General features: G+C 36.8%; 2 protein-coding genes across 8 annotated transcripts in view; one reads left to right on the top strand and one right to left on the bottom strand.

The window, feature by feature from the left end:
* The first annotated feature begins 729 nt into the window (after positions 1-729).
* stambpb (STAM binding protein b) lies at positions 730-15,787 on the top strand. Its single transcript, XM_051654243.1, has 10 exons — positions 730-897; positions 1,615-1,852; positions 2,961-3,036; positions 3,166-3,261; positions 4,298-4,658; positions 5,755-5,879; positions 7,629-7,766; positions 13,570-13,682; positions 14,278-14,377; positions 14,546-15,787. Exons 2-10 carry the CDS (start codon positions 1,650-1,652, stop codon positions 14,600-14,602), a joined length of 1,269 nt encoding a protein of 422 aa, XP_051510203.1. The 5' UTR covers positions 730-897; positions 1,615-1,649; the 3' UTR covers positions 14,603-15,787.
* Positions 14,637-18,054, bottom strand: part of fkbp15b (FKBP prolyl isomerase family member 15b) — a 39,984-nt gene continuing 36,566 nt past the window's right edge. For all 7 annotated transcript variants that reach the window (XM_051654180.1, XM_051654174.1, XM_051654176.1 and 4 more), the window contains one exon: positions 14,637-16,192. In XM_051654180.1, the coding sequence (XP_051510140.1) occupies positions 16,186-16,192 (7 nt within the window). In that variant the 3' untranslated portion in view covers positions 14,637-16,185. The remainder of the gene's footprint in view (positions 16,193-18,054) is intronic.

Here is an 18,054-nt window from a genome sequence, read left to right as displayed (position 1 = left end):
TCACACCCTGGATTGGAACTTGCGACTCCACGGGTGGTAGTCAGCGTCAGTACTCGCTGAGATACCCAGGCCCCCGACATGACGATTTCAAAATCAGTGGTTCCTAACAGTTCTTGCTTAAAAAGTGATGATGATGATGATAATGTGTTAATAAAAAAATACACATTCTTTTTAAATATAATATTTTAATACACATTATTTTAATACAGATGCTATTTTTTAATGGGACATTTTAATTAAAAAAAAAAATTATGCAGCGAATACAAACATTGCAAAACCTTTTTTTACTGAGACCCAGAATATTTCAATGACCTGTTTTAAAGGCAGTAAATAAGCTAAAGACTGTTTGATCAATCAAACATTAACTGACACACCCTGAATATGATAAAGATTGTGTAAGTAAAGGCGCGAGTGTCAGTGGAAGGTTCAAACAGAGACTATTTAGGTTCAAATAAACTGAGGGAACCAAAACAGACGGTCGTGTCTAGAAGGTAACCTCTCGGTTACTTAAAGTCTCGCGAGAGCCGCTTACGACGTTCACACACTGTTTACTTGGAGTCCTGCAGAAACCCTACACCTACCGCTAAACCTAAAAATAAACCTAGCGTTATTCCTACGACTAAATCTAACCTTAAACCTAACCTTAGTAACAGCGAATGATACTCTCGCGAGACTTAGTCTGCGGGGGTGTTACCTTCTAGACAGCCTATTCATACAGGAAGAGGAAGTAAGCAAGCGAGTAATTAAGACTGAAGCGTAAAGAATGAAATACACAATCGCAGAAACCAATTTAACGTGTCTGAAATGAATTGACATTAAATACATTAAAGACTCAATGAAGCACTTCTGTCAGCTAATGTGACTGAGATCTGGAAGGAGACGAGATTTATTATCAGGGTAAGGTTTATAAATGTAACATTAGCCAGCCAGAAGCAGATTGTCATATTGAGTCTTCATATCAATTGATATTTTTCTTAAACCATATAATTTTTTTTTTTTAAAAAGTCGTAATTTAGTTTTTCAACAGGCTGTTTTTGTTAGTGTACCTTTAACACTTCTATATTTATGTGTGGCCATATGTTTATGTGCTCATAGTTTTGACATCATAACATGACGATTTCTTAATCAGTGGCTTTCAGTGGTCATGCTTGAAAAGTAAACAAAATTGGCATTCATTTATATTACTTATATTAATCTAATATTAAATTAAGATAGTAATGACATAAATAATATAATAAATATATAAATATGTACATTAGAGTTTGATTGGATGCATGGGCTGTGATGTTAACAGCAAAACAAATAGGAAGAATTTTCACCTACCTTTAAAAGGCTTATTTAGTTTACTATCCTTACTATGCACGAGTTGTATAAGACTTTAGTAACATTTTATTATTTGCATTTAGTATTTACTTCCCAACTGTCAGTTACCCTATCAGAACAGACCTGTGACCCATTTTGGTGTCCCGCCCCACCAGTTTTTCAGAAAAAACAGATCTGATAAATGGACTCGGGAGGGACTAACAAAGCACATACAACTCTTATTCAAAAGAGCAAGGAAAATGATGTTTTTCCATTATATGACACCTTAAATGTTTCCTTTCTGTATCACAGTGTTGAAGGTCTAGACTTGGATCGCTGTCCACATCATGCTGGACCATGCGGATGTGAGTTTGACCCCAGAGGAGCGGGTGCGGGCCTTGACGAAGAAGGGCAGTGCAGTGGACATGAATATAGCAGTGCCCCTCCGAAGATACTTCCGCTCGGGTATGGAGATGATCCGCATGGCACATGTGTATGCTGAGGAGGGCAACACAGAGCATGCCTTCGTCCTCTACAACAAATACATCACGTAAGAAGATCTATGAATGGTGTCTAGCTCTTTCCTTTCCATTTAAAGAGATAGATTACCCAAAAATGAAAATTCTCTCATCATTTATTCACCTTCAAACCATTCCAGATGTGTATGACTTTTTTTCTTCTGCTGAACACAAATTAAGATTTGCAGAAAAATATTTCAGCTCTGTAGGTCCATACAATGCAAGTGAATGGTGACCAAAACTTAGAAGCTCCAAAAAGCACATAAAGGCAGCATAAAAGTAATCCATAAGACTCCAGTGGTTTAATTCATGTCTTTAGAAGTGATATGATAGGTGTGAGTGAGAAACAGATGACTAATTAAGTCCTTTTTACTATAAATCTCCACTTTCACATTCTTTTTCTTTTGTTTTTGGTGATTTGCATTCTTTGTACATATCGCCACCTACTTTTCAGGCAGGAGAATTTGTAGTAAAAAAGGACTTAAATATTGATCTGTTTCCTTACTCCATCGCATCTGAAGATATAGATTTAATCACTGGAGTCTTATGGAGTAAGACACTTATGTGGCCTTTTTGTGCTTTTTGGACCTTCAAAGTTTTGGTCACCATTCACTTGTATTGTATGGACCTACAGTGCTGAAATATTCTTCTAAAAATCTTCATTTGTGTTCTGCTGAAGAAAGAAAGTCATACGCATCTGGGATGGCATGAGGGTGAGTAAACGATGAGAGAATTTCTATTTTTGGGTGAACTATCCTTTTAAAGGTGCACTCAGTAATTATTTCCTACTCCTATGCGTACATGTATTTGTCAGCCGTGATTAACTTATTTTGTAAGACAAATTGTCTGATAACAGGAGAGGTTACTGAGGGGTTACAGTGAGTAGTGTCTGGCTGATCATGTGATCTCATTGGCTGCCATGAGAAATAAAAAAAAAAAACTTTTAGGCCACTCATCTCATGTGAGTGTACATCATTCTAAACATGAGTGCACCTTTAACATGATTGGTTCTGTTTTGATCACATTTCTTTTCGTTTTTTCAGCCGAAGTACATCTTGTCTTTTGTTAGTCTTCAGATGACAGTAATGTTGTTCATAATCTCCAGCACAGTTACAAAACTCCCTGTTTTTAATCCATCAGGCTTTTCATTGAAAAGCTCCCTAAGCATCCAGAATATAAGATCCCTAATATTCCTGAGAAGAAGGAGACTTTAAAGGTAACATAGCCCGGTTTTGAACTTCAGATGGAAAAAGCTTGCTTTGAAAGTCACCAGGCTGATCAATAATCTCAAATTACCAGCATCAGATACCTCGCTGACATTGTTTTGCTCTTGTTCTTCACACAGAAGCTAAAGGAGATAGCTTTTCCTCAAGCAGAGCAGCTGAAGAAACTTTTATCGCAGAGATATGAGAGAGAATATGCTCAGTACCTCAGTAAAAAGGTGAGGCACGAATAGTGAGCATTATCATGATAGAAAAGGTTGAATCAAATAATTTTTCACCCAAAAATCCAAAGAAAAAATAGAAATGGTGAAGTCATCTGGTCATTATTGCTTAGTACTTGGCTATTTGCCAAATAAATAAATACATGGACATGAAATTAAATTTATTTTGAAACAAGCATAGTGTAGGAGATTGGTTGCAGTTGGAATGGTCGAAATACAGTTGCATGCGGTCATTATACAAAAGTGTTTGACCAATGATTGACTCATCAGGATCAAGTATTCCACAGAGCCGTGTATTAAGACATCATATTTCGCTAACAGGATATGAAGCCAATTTTTTGGGTCATTATTTTTTTGTTTGTGTGTGTGTTGTGCCATTATTTACATGTGAATTGTTTCTTCTGCTTAAGACAGAAAGATTTTTAGAAGAATATTTCATCTCTGTAGGTCCATACAATGCAAGTGAATGGTGACCAAAACTTTTAAGCTCCAAAAATCACATAAAGGAAACATAAAAGTAATCCATAAGACTCCAGTGGTTTAATACATTTCTACTGAAGCGATATGATAGGTGTGTGTGAGAAACAGATCATTAAGTCCTTTTTATTATAAATCTCCACTTTCACTTTCAGAATGTAAAAGAATGTAAAAAAGTAACAGTGGAGATTTATAGTAAAAAAATACTTATTGATCTGTTTCTCACACAAACCTATCATATCTCTTCAGAAGAAATGTATTAAACCACTGGAGTCTTATGGATTACTTTTATGCTGCCTTTATGTGCTTTTTGGAGCTTCAATATTTTGGTCATCATCCACTTGTATTGTATGGACCTACAGAGATGAAATATTCTTTTAAAAATCTTCGTTTGTGTCTGCAGAAGAAAGAAAGTCATACACATCTGGGATGGCATGAGAGTGAGTAAATGATGAGAGAATGTTCATTTTTGGGTGAACTATCCCTTTAAATAAAAACAACAACAATAACAAAATTTTGCTCAACCTTAGATATGGTTCTAATGTGTTTTTTGCAGCGTGCCGAACAGGCAGCACTGGAACAGGAGTTGTCACGGCAGCGAGAGCTGGAGGCTGAGAGAAAGCGTGTGGCAGACATGCAGAGAAAGCAGCTGGAACAGGAGCAGTTCAGTATGTTTGAGGAGATGATACGGCAGCGCGACCGTCAAGGCGAGCGTCAGAATATCAGCACGCCAGCCTCTCCCCCGGATGACGCTCTGCTCATTCCTGGAATCCAGGGCCCACCTGTGCCCTACCCAGCATCTCCCACTCCCCCTCAGAGTCCACAGTACCCTTCAGCCAATCACAATGCTCCAACTGCGCCAAGCCCGGCTGCACCCCCAAATATTGACCGCTCACTTAAACCAGGCCATCACAACAGTACGAATCACTCTCATACTTCACTAGACACTAGGGTTGGGAATTGAGAACCAGTTCTTATTCAGCACGGTTAAATTTTTTAAAGAAATACCAGCAAAATCCTACTCTGATTCTCAAATTAATGACTTTAATGAGCTGGTTCTTTTTAATGAATTAGTGTAAAGTCTCACAAATCAGTCTTGATCTTGGTGCAGATCTTGAGTTTGCCGCTGAACTTAAAGGAATATTCCGGGTTCAAAACAAGTTAATCTCAATCGACAGTATTTGTGGCATAATGTTGATTACCACAAAAAATAATTTCGACTCAGTCCTCCTTTTCTTTAAAAAAAAAATAAAATAAATAAAAAAAAATAAAACAAATTGAGGTTAGAGTGAGGCACTTACAATGGAAGTGAACGGGGCCAATTTTTTGGAGGGTTTAAAACAAATGTGAAGCTTATAATTTTATAAAAGCACTTACATTAATTCTTCTGTTAATTCTCATGTATTTGAGCTGTAAAGTTGTTTAAATCGTCGTTTTTACAGTCGTTTAAGGGTTTTAGGGTTTGTTGACATTACATCGTCATGGTAACGAAGATGTAAAATTGGCTATAACTTTACATAGAAAAGGTTTATACGGGATTTTATCACACTAAAATCATGTTTACACACATATCCTTTATGTCTTGTGGCTATACTTTTGAATAAGTGAGTATTGTAACGTAAAAAATTGGCCCCATTCACTTCCATTGTAAGTGCTTCACTGGAACCAGGATTTTTTTTTTTTTTTTTTAAATAGCAGGAACGAGTCGAAATAAATTTGAGTGGTAATCAACATTATGCCACAAATGCTGTCGATTGAGCTTAACTTGTATTGAACCCGGAATATTCCTTTAAAGTCCAAATTTTTTCCATGTAAATAAATCAAGTGTTAATGGAAACGTAAAGGAATCAGAATCCTAAAGTGGAATTGGAACCAAAACTGTTTAATTCCTTACTACTCAAAAATCTAAATGAAGCAGCCTCTATGTTGCTGCTGGTTTATGAAGTAGAACTGTTTTTGTTTGTTTTTCTGTGTTAGTGGGTTTTCACAGTGTTTGTGTTCTCCGTGTTTCAGCTACATTGGTAGATGGCTTACGCCAAATAGCTGTCCCTGCAGAGCTTTGTGGTAAATTCCTGCGACTGGCTAACAGCAACACCATACGAGCAGTGGAAACCTGTGGCATACTCTGTGGGAAACTGGTATGACTTTGTTGTTTATTGTCACTGACATAAAGCTGCTTCATTGTTGAGAAAGTTATTGTGAAGTTTTCTTTATTGAGAAAATGCAAGAGTATGCATTAGACATGGAGGAATTGTGTTTTGATGAATTTACTGTATGTAATGCATATACAGGTGCATCTCAATAAATTAGAATGTCGTGGAAAAGTTCATTTATTTCAGTAATTCAACTCAAATTGTGAAACTCGTGTATTAAATAAATTCAATGCACACAGACTGAAGTAGTTTAAGTCTTTGGTTCTTTTAATTGTGATGATTTTGGCTCACATTTAACAAAAACCCACCAATTCACTATCTCAAAAAATTAGAATATGGTGACATGCCAATCAGCTAATCAACCCAAAACACCTGCAAAGGTTTCCTGAGCCTTCAAAATGGTCTCTCAGTTTGGTTCACTAGGCTACACAATCATGGGGAAGACTGCTGATCTGACAGTTGTCCAGAAGACAATCATTGACACCCTTCACAAGGAGGGTAAGCCACAAACATTCATTGCCAAAGAAGCTGGCTGTTCACAGAGTGCTGTATCCAAGCATGTTAACAGAAAGTTGAGTGGAAGGAAAAAGTGTGGAAGAAAAAGATGCACAACCAACCGAGAGAACCGCAGCCTTACGATTGTCAAGCAAAATTGATTCAAGAATTTGGGTGAACTTCACAAGGAATGGACTGAGGCTGGGGTCAAGGCATCAAGAGCCACCACATACAGACGTGTCAAGGAATTTGGCTACAGTTGTCGTATTCCTCTTGTTAAGCCACTCCTGAACCACAGACAACGTCAGAGGCGTCTTACCTGGGCTAAGGAGAAGAAGAACTGGACTGTTGCCCAGTGGTCCAAAGTCCTCTTTTCAGATGAGAGCAGGTTTTGTATTTCATTTGGAAACCAAGGTCCTAGAGTCTGGAAGAAGGGTGGAGAAGCTCATAGCCCAAGATGCTTGAAGTCCAGTGTTAAGTTTCCACAGTCTGTGATGATTTGGGGTGCAATGTCATCTGCTGGTGTTGGTCCATTGTGTTTTTTGAAAACCAAAGTCACTGCACCCGTTTACCAAGAAATTTTGGAGCACTTCATGCTTCCTTCTGCTGACCAGCTTTTTAAAGATGCTGATTTCATTTTCCAGCAGGATTTGGCACCTGCCCACACTGCCAAAAGCACCAAAAGTTGGTTAAATGACCATGGTGTTGGTGTGCTTGACTGGCCAGCAAACTCACCAGACCTGAACCCCATAGAGAATCTATGGGGTATTGTCAAGAGGAAAATGAGAAACAAGAGACCAAAAAATGCAGATGAGCTGAAGGCCACTGTCAAAGAAACCTGGGCTTCCATACCACCTCGGCAGTGCCACAAACTGATCACCTCCATGCCACGCCGAATTGAGGCAGTAATTAAAGCAAAAGGAGCCCCTACCAAGTATTGAGTACATATACAGTGAATGAACATACTTTCCAGAAGGCCAACAATTCACTAAAAATGTTTTTTTTATTGGTCTTATGATGTATTCTAATTTTTTGAGATAGTGAATTGGTGGGTTTTTGTTAAATGTGAGCCAAAATCATCACAATTAAAAGAACTGTACAACACTCTGTGTGCATTGAATTTATTTAATACACGAGTTTCACAATTTGAGTTGAATTACTGAAATAAATGAACTTTTCCACGACATTCTAATTTATTGAGATGCACCTGTAAATGGTGTGTTTGTGTGCCTGTTGCAGAATATGAACACGTTCACCGTGACACACGTGATTGTGCCGAAGCAGTGTGGGGGTCCAGATTACTGTGACACAGAGAATGAGGAAGAGCTGTTTTTGGTGCAGGACCAGTACAACCTCATTACACTGGGCTGGATACATGTGAGTAACAATCACACAACTTAACAGAGGTATATTTGACATGGGTGAACCTCACAAAACCTATTAAGATCAATTCTATGCCATATGGCATCCCAAATGAAAAAAAGAAAGAAAATATGTTTTGCATCAAGAAAATGAAGACTTTTTATTTATTTTTTTTAGGATTTTTTTGCTTTATGACATTATCTTCATGTCTCCATTGTGAAAACAAATATATGTTACTTTAATTATATACAGTGCTGTGAAAAAGTATTTGCCTCCTTCCTGTTTTCTTCTATTTTTATGTTTTTTTCATACTAAATTGTTTCAAAAATTCAAATGAGATATAACATAAAGGCAATCTGAGTAAACACAAAATACAGTTTTTAAATGATAATATTATTTATTGAAGCAAAAATGTTATCCAGTACCAACTGGGCCTGTGTGAAAAAGTATTTGCCCCCTTAGTTACTAAATCCCTAAATCTATGAAACTGCATTCATAATGGGGCTCAGCTGGACTAGACACACTCAGGCCTGATTACTGCCAGCCCTGTTCAATCAAATCAACACTTAAATAGAACTTTTTCAGCAGCATGGAGTTGGCTAAAAGGTCTCACCCAGTAGCACACTATTCCAAGGTTGAAAGAAATTCCAGAAATGATGATTGAAATACACCAGTCTGGGAAGGGTTACAAAGCTATTTCAAAGGCTCTGGGACTCCAAAGAACCACAGTGAGAGACATTATCTCCAAGTGGAGAAAACTTGGCACAGTGGTGAACCTTCCCAGAGGTGGCCGACCTTCCAAAATTCCTCCAAGAGCACAGCGACGACTCATCCAGGAAGTCACAAAAAGGCCAAGGACATCATCCAAGGAACTGCAGGCCTCTCTCGCATCAATAAAGATCACTGTTCATGACTTCACTATCAGAAAGACACTGGCTAAAAATGGAAGAGTGTCGAGGTGAAAACCACTGCTAACCCAGAAGAACATTTAAGGTTTGTCTGAATTTTGCCTAAACACACCTTGATGATCCACAAACCTGTTGGGAGAATGTTCTGTGGACTGATGAGTCGAAAGTGGAACTGTTTGGAAGATGGGTCCCGTTAAATCTGGCGTAAATCAAACGCAGAATTCCACAAAAAGATCATCATACCTACGGTCAAGCATGGTAGTGATAGTGTGATGGTGTGAGGATGCTTTGCTGCTTCAGGGTCAGGGTGACTTGCAATAATTGAGGGAAACATGAATTCTGCTCTCTTACAGAAAATCCTAAAGGAGAACATCCGGTCATCAGTCTGTGAGTTGAAGCTCAAGCACAACTGGATTATGCAGCAAGACAATGATCCAAAGCATAGGAGTAAATCCACCTCTGCTCAAAAGAAGCAGTGGCCTAGTCAAAGTCCTGACTTGAACCTGATTGAGATGCTGTGGCAGGACCTTAAATGGGCAGTTCATGCTTGAAAACCCTCCAGTGTGGCTGAACTAAAGCAGTTCTGCAAAGAAGAGTGGGCCAAAATTCCAACACAGCGTTGTGAAAGACTGATCTCCAGTTATCGTAAGCGTTTGGTTGCAGTTGCTGCTAAAGGTGGCACAACCAGCTATTAAGTTTAAGGGGGCAGTTAGTTTTTCACATGGGTGATATGGGTGTTGGATAATTTTTTTGCTTCAATAAAAATAACAAAATAATATATATATATATATATATATATATATATATATATATATTTGAAAACTGTATTTTGTGTTTACTCAGGTTGCCTTTGTTTTATGTTATATCTCTTTTGAAGATCAAATACGATTTAGTCTGAAAAATACACAAAAATAGAAGAAATCAGGAAGAGGACAAATACTTTTCCACAGCACTCTATTACACACACACACACACACACACACACACACACAGTTGTGTGCATAACTTTGCTTCACAAGATGTTTATCAAAAAAAATTTTTTTTAGAGGGACCATAAAAATTGCATATTATTTTGATTTAGTACTGCCCTGATGAAGCTATTTATAACAGATATTTACATATTACACAAGACAAAATAAGAAAATTTACTCAAATGATCCTGTTCAAAAGTTTACATCCCCATGGTTGTTAATATGGTGTGCTGATCCTCGATGATCAATGATTGGTTGTAAGGTTTGTGATAGGAGGCTGTTGATCAGTGTTACACGTTAAAAGTAATGTGTCACATAATCAGATTACTTTTTTCGAGTAACGAGTAAAGTAACGTAATATATTTTATTTTAGTCCATAATTTCTGAGTTATTTTTTTAAATAAGTAACTTTCGTACACCTCTCCTTTCCCCGTATTGCGATAAATCAGGAGTAAACGTGTGCAAACTTCGGGGAGGAGATGTAGTGCATGATGGGCGTTGTAGTTCTAGAGGATGTGAGGCTTGATTACCAGAGATGCACAGTGAAGTTGTAGTATGTGTGCACATGATGGGTATTGTAGTTCTAGAGCGTATGAACCATGCTTATCAGCGATAGGCAGAGCACAACAAATCTTCTTTTAGCCAACCCTGAGATTTATGTTTTAAAAACTGCAAAATATTGCTAGTAAAGGAATGTAAATCTGAACGCTTGAGTGGAATCCAGTTGCACTCATAATTCGCAGCGGTTGATATGTTGTGCACTGGAGCTTACATGAGCAGCCTTCGTACACTTTGCCGTTGTCATGACAATTACAGCAAGAGTTAAGAGATGTGTCCTCATAAGGCAACATTTTGTCAAAAATTTAATATTCGGGTAAGTGAAACTTTGTTTCTTGTGATTGATTCATGTAGGCTGCATGTAAAATGTGTAAACACATATTCATGGTATAATATAGCACAGGAATCAGCCCGGAGAAGTCTTCCCGTGGCCATGGCATGATTATACAGATACATACAACGTGGAATGTTCGCTGACTTTTTGTGCATCTGAACTGCTTTGTTTTAAAGCTGCCCGTAACTACTTCTCTAGGATCAGTTTGCATCAGAACTGCTCCACTTTAAAGCATTTAACATTCAGCATTCATTTTAGTGAAACACTATTGATTCATGTGTTAATACACACTGCATTAAAAAAATCAGTAAACACGTTTAGGCAGAGGGATTATAAGACTGGCTATGACATGATAAAATAAGGTGAAATACTCAATTCACTGACTTACGCAGAGGAACTGCTCTGTTACAGCTCCCCATTACTAGGAGAATGGGATGAGAAAAGCTGACTCTGGATCAGCAGCTGCGAGCAATGTTCTACATCGACTGTGCACACAGACAAAATGTCTTAATTTCTTAAAATATTCTACATTTTTGTTTTATGATGAAGTAATTTGATTCATGAAACATAACATTTTAATGGCATTTTGGTAGCATTAAAAACTATTCCATTCAAGTTGTATCAACAGTCTGTACGCACCGTGGATCAACTCAAAACAAGCATGCACTGAGATGACTTAAGTGAAAAATATTCATTTATTCCTTGAATATGGCCGGCATTCCCCACTGAATTTTATCCTGACTTTTGAAAAACATCTTAAGTTGACTCTGACATTGTCAATGGGCACAGCACATGATGACATATGATGCAGGTTCAAGTGTTGAGCTTTGCTGCTTTAGGTAAGATAGTGGTTATTCTTCATTATTAATACTGGCTGCGATGTTGATGGAAAAACAAATCATGCATATTCATGTTATTGATTCTTTATTATAAATATGTTGTGAAGACCTACTTTCTAAATATCTGTTTGTTTAGTATGTTGTTTTGACATGAGTGTTGTACAGTAGCTAGCATGAACTGTAATGTCGCTACATATCTCTTGTGTTTGTATGGAATGCATAGCAGAAGAGAAAGTAACACAAAAATAACACAAAAGTAACGTAATGCTTTACTTTCCATGAAAAGTAACTTTTTAATTAATTTAGTTACTTTTTTAAGGAGTAATGTGATATTCTAATGAGTTACTTTTAAAAGTAACACTACCCAACACTGCTGGTGATAGTTGTGCACGAGTCTCTTCTTTGTCCTGAGCAGTGGAGCTGCCACTGTTCTTAAGAAAAATCCTCCAGGTACTGCACGCTCTTTGGTTTCCCAGCATCTTATGCACATTTGAGTTCTTCCCAATAGAGGTTGACCCACAGTGCATTTTGGCGATACTGATAACGAATGTGGTGGAAAAGGCCGATAACCAATTAATTGGCCGATCGTTTTTAAAATGGATTTATAGTGTGTTAAAAAACATTCTTGGTCTTTCCTTACTACGACAGGCACAGAAGCTACAAGAGTACAAAATGAATAAAATCTCAAATGCAGTTTATTGTCCAACCAAGAAAAAAAGATTTGTTGCATAAATGCAGGACTTTTAACTATAAACAAGCCAAAAACACCCCAGGGACTCTTATTTTGAAATGATGGAGACGAGGCTCCATTACAGTGTTCTATAATTAAAGGGATAGTTCACCCAAAAATAAAAATTCTCTCATCATTTACTTTCTCTCATGCCATCCCAGATGTGTATGACTTTTTCTTCTGCTGAACACAAACGAAAATTTTTAGAAGAAAATCTCAGCTTTGTAGGTCCCTACAATGAAAGTGAATGGTGGCCATTCACCAAAAAGGTTTAATCTATATCTTCAGAAGCGATATGATAGGTGTGTGTGAGAAACAGATCAATATTTAAGTCCTTTCTTAAAATAAATTCTCCTTCCTGCCCAGTAGGTGGCAATATGCACGAAGAATGTGAATTGCCAAAAACAGAATAAAGAAAACTGTGCAAGTTAAAGTGGTGATTTATAGTTTAAAAAAGGACTTGTATATTGATCTGTTTCTCACCCACACCTATCATATCTTTTCAGAAGACATGGATTAAACCACTGGAGTCATATGGTTTACATTTATGCTGCCTTTATTTGATTTTTCGAGCTTCAGAGTTTTGGTCAACATTCACTTGCATTGTGAGGACCTACAGAGCTGAAATATTCTTTAAAAATCTTCTTTTGTGTTCTGCAGAAAAAGTCATACATCTGGAATGGCATGAGGGTGACTAAATTATGAGAGAATTTTCATTTTTTGGGTGAATTATTTAATTATTTACAAAATTAAGCTTGTTGCATATATTCACCAGATGAGGTTTAATGTGGAATAAGGTTTATTATTATTTAAAAGAAATGAAGTTGGAGACACAATATGTGTGCAGAGCACATTTCCAGATACATTTTTCTTTGCATGCCCTTACTTCAATTTAGAACACTTAATTATCTAATCAAGATAACTAAATATGCATTGAAGTGGGGATAAAAATATGGATGAATAGTGTCAATGATGAAAGATTTACATACAGCAAATCCCCACAAGGTGTCAGTTACTGTTTTTATTTCACCTCTAGAGGCCGCTGTTATAAAAACTGTAGAATCCTCTTGCCCTGGCCACAGAGTAACATGGAGGAATTAAAAATATATAGATCTACTTCTCAACAGTAGCTATATTATGTTGACATCCAGCTTTTGATATTTAATACAACTGACCTTAAGGCAAGTGTTTTTTTTCTTACAAAAAGTGCAAACATTCATTGATGCTCAAGAAGGCAACACACTATATTAGGAACCAAGGGGATGTAAAAGTTTTTTTTGGGGGAAAAAAATGTATATACATAAATAGGTTTTTAGTTTTAGGAGTTATTCAAATATCTAGCTATTAGAATGACTATGCCTTCACTTTGAAATGTTATATTCAATTTGCTGCAAAGTACATGATGTAAACAGCACAATAGATCAGAGGTAAGGATACAAATAGATCTGTTCAGATGTCACTGTTCCTTTCTTCCACAGACCCACCCCACTCAGACAGCCTTCCTCTCCAGTGTAGACCTGCACACTCACTGCTCCTACCAAATGATGCTGCCAGAGTCCATCGCCATCGTCTGCTCTCCCAAATTCAACGAGTAAGTGCAGTGTTGCATTGATGTCGGCTTAGCACATTATTAGTGAATAAATGTCATGTGTGGCTCATTCAGTCTGATTTTTTAAAATATAAATCAGGGGTTTCACTGTCATGGAAAACCTGGACATATCAGTTATTTTTTTTTGTGTTTTCCTGATTAAACTTTAAAAGTCATCAAAAGATATTTGTTTGCAATCCTTTTTTTTTATTATTCACAAATCAATCTGAATGATCCATTAATCAATCAATCAGTCTAAATCAAAATTATTTTTAATCAAAAACAAAATCCTTATTCAGTTATCACAAACGACTGGAAACATCTTATAAAATGAACGGAACTTTCTCTTGTTCAAAAAGTCTGGGAACTCTGAGAAATGCACAACAATGTTTGAGAGAGACAATAGTAAGACCTCACCTAATCATTAACAAGTCATTAATAATAAATAACACAAAGTCTATATTTTGCATTTATGTCTAAGATATTGTGTAACTGCAGTGTAGTATTTGCACACTCAACATTAGTGAGAAGAACAACACTAACAAGTTACTTATATTGAATACTAATGGTTTGGACATGTGTGCACTTTGTATGGTAGAACTGGCTATTTCAGATTGACAGACTACGGCATAGAGGAGATCTCGACCTGTACGCAGAAAGGCTTTCATCCTCATCCTAAAGAGCCTCCTCTTTTTACAGTAAGTGACATATATATATACTGGTTATTTTCAGAAGCTAATTCTTTTACAATACATTTTGTGAGCAAACTGATAATTTGTTATACTGGAAATGCCACGCTTGAACTGTGGCCATAACAAGCAGACAGTATGAAATGTCCATTTTGTGCTTGCTTTGTTTTTCCTCAGAATGGCAGCCACATTAAAATCACAGAAGGCACTGTATCAATGCTTGACCTACGGTGATCCTCTCTGATGTTTACACAGTGGTACTATGAAGTGTATTTTTTAATCTGGATTGCAGCTTTTGTCCTTGTTAACTCCTCTTATGGACTGGTTGGCCAATCAGCATTTACTGGTGGTGGGATTTCTTAAAGAGACACATACTTGTCTACAGCAAGCTTTTTTTTTTTTTTTATATTTGAAAATATGAACACTAACTGAATGTCTTATGATATCTATTGGGAGCTCAGGACTGCAACACATGCATTACACTGACCATTGTTTAAATTTGCTCTGTCCTAATGAGCAATAAGAAACTGTTTATTAAAGGTTTATTTATGGTCTGTGGTAACATCACACACTAACATATCTCCTATGTAGAAAGAATATTAAAAGAAAGTCTTTTTGAAACTACTTTAAGAGATGACAATACTAACCACTGTACCACTGTGTTGAATTCTTGATTCTCATCGGTTTGTAGAAAATGACAAAACAACACCTTGGAATGTTTATAATGTTCTTAAGTTCCAAATTTGTTGACCACATTACATTTCCATATCACTCCGCCACATTTTCTGCAAACTAGTAATGGCTGCTTGGGCTGTTTTAAGAGACATACTAAATATGTGGCGTAAGAAAGTAGCCCCAAACACGAGCGTTTTAGGGACAAAAATCTGAAAATTGTCTTGAGAAATATTTTGGGCCTCATTCTTGAAATGCTAATTTCTGTTGAAACTATTCATGAAGCCATTCTTGCATAAATTGTCAAACTGAATTACTTTTAAACAAGTGTTTTAGGGACAAAAACCTGACAATTGTCTCAAAACATTTTGGGTCTCATTCATGAAATGCAAATTTTGGTGGAAATGGTTTGTAAACCATTCTTAAATTGTTGCATTGAATTGTGCCACAATGTATTATTTTTGCAATTCCGTTTGGTTACGCTAGTGGTGTAGAAATTACACAATTCACCTTTGAAGTATGAACTGATGGAACAAATCCAAATGTAAAAAGAAACTGACAGGTAACCAGTTTTATTTAATATTTACTTTATTAATATGGAATTGGTTGCTGTTAGCACAATTTATAAATATTAAGAACCATTTAAGCTATCGTTGTCAGTATTAAGCATGAAACCCCCGTATTGAAGAAGGGAACATTGAATCATAAATTAACACACTTTTTTTTTTAAAAAAAGGACAAAAACAATCAATGGTTATGATTTACAGTATTAGGAATACAGATTTTTTTTTAGAGATGATTTCTAAGACTTCTTTTTGCTATATGTGCTTGAATATCAAAATGCAGTTTTGGAAGCAGCAGTCAGTCCATACCTCCATGAAGGTCATCACTCAAATACCTTTACGGTCTTGGGGAGGAAGTCATCTATTAATGGTTGCTGTTCTCTGATCACATCAGAGAACCCATAATTTAAGTCCCATGTCCTTTGCTGTCCAGCTGTGCTCACACAAACACAAGTTCCCCATGTCGGAGTTTATCTGGCCAACTTGACACTCGGTTGGAGGGTTCATATCAGCCCAGCCAGTCCAGGTCATCATTATCATCACTGTCATCACCAAACAGAGGGGCAGGAGGAGGCCGTCCTTTTAAACTCTGACAACATTCACAGAGAGTATGAATCAATACACTTTTAATATTCCTATTGACCAATCATATAGAGTACACTTAAATATTGCCTTTTGACAGGTCACAGAGTTGAGTTCACACATCAAAGGAATAGTTCACCCAACAATGATCATTCTGTCATCATTTACTCACAGACACCATTCTAAACCTGCATGACTGACTTATAAAGAATATGAATAAAACGCTCATGGTAACAAATGCTATTGTATTGAAAAGATGGACCACAATATTCATTAAAACATCTTTTGTTGTTCTGCATATGAAAGAAAGTAATCCGGGTTTGGAATAACATGAGGGTGAGTGACAGAATTAACATTTTTGGGTGAATTATTCCTTTAAGCCTACATGAAACACTTTTAGAATGAAAACACTTTAATTATAAAAGTAATAAGCTATGAGAGGCTGTGTGTTATGGTGATTTGACCATTGATAAGGGGTGTTATTAGGCACAGCTGAAAGCATATCCCTAAAACCCCCTTAAAGGTGCACTCGGTAATCTTTTGAAGTATGTCGAAGTGGCTTACACTGACTAATGTCCTAAAGACATGAATTGTAATTTTGCAATATATGTATAAAATCACGAGCACTCACATTAAAATTAAGACACCAGTCATATCTGTAACGTTATAAAAGCTGTTTTATTCTACATGGAGAGAGTCCACACATGTTAGAATCACATGACCTGCCGAATACTAACTTAATCTCAGTAACTGTCCTGTTATTTGACACTTTCACCCATTGATTAATATAATCATGGCTGACTGTGTATTCAAAATTTGTACAATTGCATCTGAAACTTAAAACTATTGATTTTAAATGACGCTGCATCCAAGCCACTAGGTGTCAGTGTAAGTCCAAGATGACACAAAGACAAAAGTTACGGAGAGTACCTTTAATTGTTTTTGTAATTAACAAACAACATGAGTATATGACAAGAATTTTAAATAAAAAGAACTGCATTTTGGGAAAGAAATTAATGTGTAGTGCATTGGGTTTTATAAAGAGCCAAGCACCGAAAGTGCTGAGGCACATTTTGTTCCTGTTCGTTTTCTTATTATTCGGCTTCTGCTCTTCAATCTATGGCTGCACAATAGAACCGTATGTAGAAAATTTTTGAAGTTTGGCACACTGATAGGGGTGGGTATGATTAGCCAATCAATTACATTTCGGCTTATATCTTTTAAATCTTAAATCCTCGAAACAGAATTTTTCCCTTTTTCCCTCTGGTTCTTTGGGTCAAGCCGAGTCGCAATACAGCTGTTCAGCCGTGACGTCAATTTGTAGGCAAACCCAGAAGTCTGATTCTAATCCTCCATCCACTAAATTTTCCACCATTTTGAATTTTCTGAATAACCTACTTTTTCGAACACTTCCTAGACCGTGCATCCGATTCACTTGAAATTTTTTATTATCTACAGACACTCATAATAAATGAGATTTATTATGATAGACCAAATCGTTCTCGTGGACCGCATCAACAAATTTGACAGCAAGCACACCAAAATGGACGTGTGGCTGTATCTTCGCAATGCTTTAGCCTATTGACACGATACTTGGTATTTGTCCTCACAAGCATGACGCGAGGGTACCTGCACAGATTCGGCACAGTACCACCTAGTGGTCAAGAAATATGATTTATTTATTTTTTGGCTTATAACTTCTGAATAGTTTGGCCTAAAATCATTAGATGGGTCGCTTTCGATTCATTGGGGCATATGGAGTCGAATGATACCCAATTTGCCAAGGTTGGTCATACTTCCTGTCTACCATTTTTGTTTTTTTTTCTCCCCAATTTGGAATGGCCAATTCCCAATGCTCTCTAAGTCCTC

The sequence above is a fragment of the Myxocyprinus asiaticus genome, chromosome 24, assembly GCF_019703515.2.
Source record: "Myxocyprinus asiaticus isolate MX2 ecotype Aquarium Trade chromosome 24, UBuf_Myxa_2, whole genome shotgun sequence".
Taxonomy (NCBI): Eukaryota; Metazoa; Chordata; class Actinopteri; order Cypriniformes; family Catostomidae; genus Myxocyprinus; species Myxocyprinus asiaticus.
This window is presented reverse-complemented; position numbering and strand designations above follow the sequence as displayed.

Coding starts and splice junctions, on each gene's coding strand:
- stambpb (XM_051654243.1), top strand. CDS start 1,650: ATGCTGGACCATGCGGATGTGAGTTTGACCCCAGAGGAGCGGGTGCGG. Junction 3,037..3,165: donor AGAAGAAGGAGACTTTAAAG/GTAACATAGCCC, acceptor TTCTTCACACAG/AAGCTAAAGGAGATAGCTTT. Junction 14,378..14,545: donor AAGAGCCTCCTCTTTTTACA/GTAAGTGACATA, acceptor GTTTTTCCTCAG/AATGGCAGCCACATTAAAAT.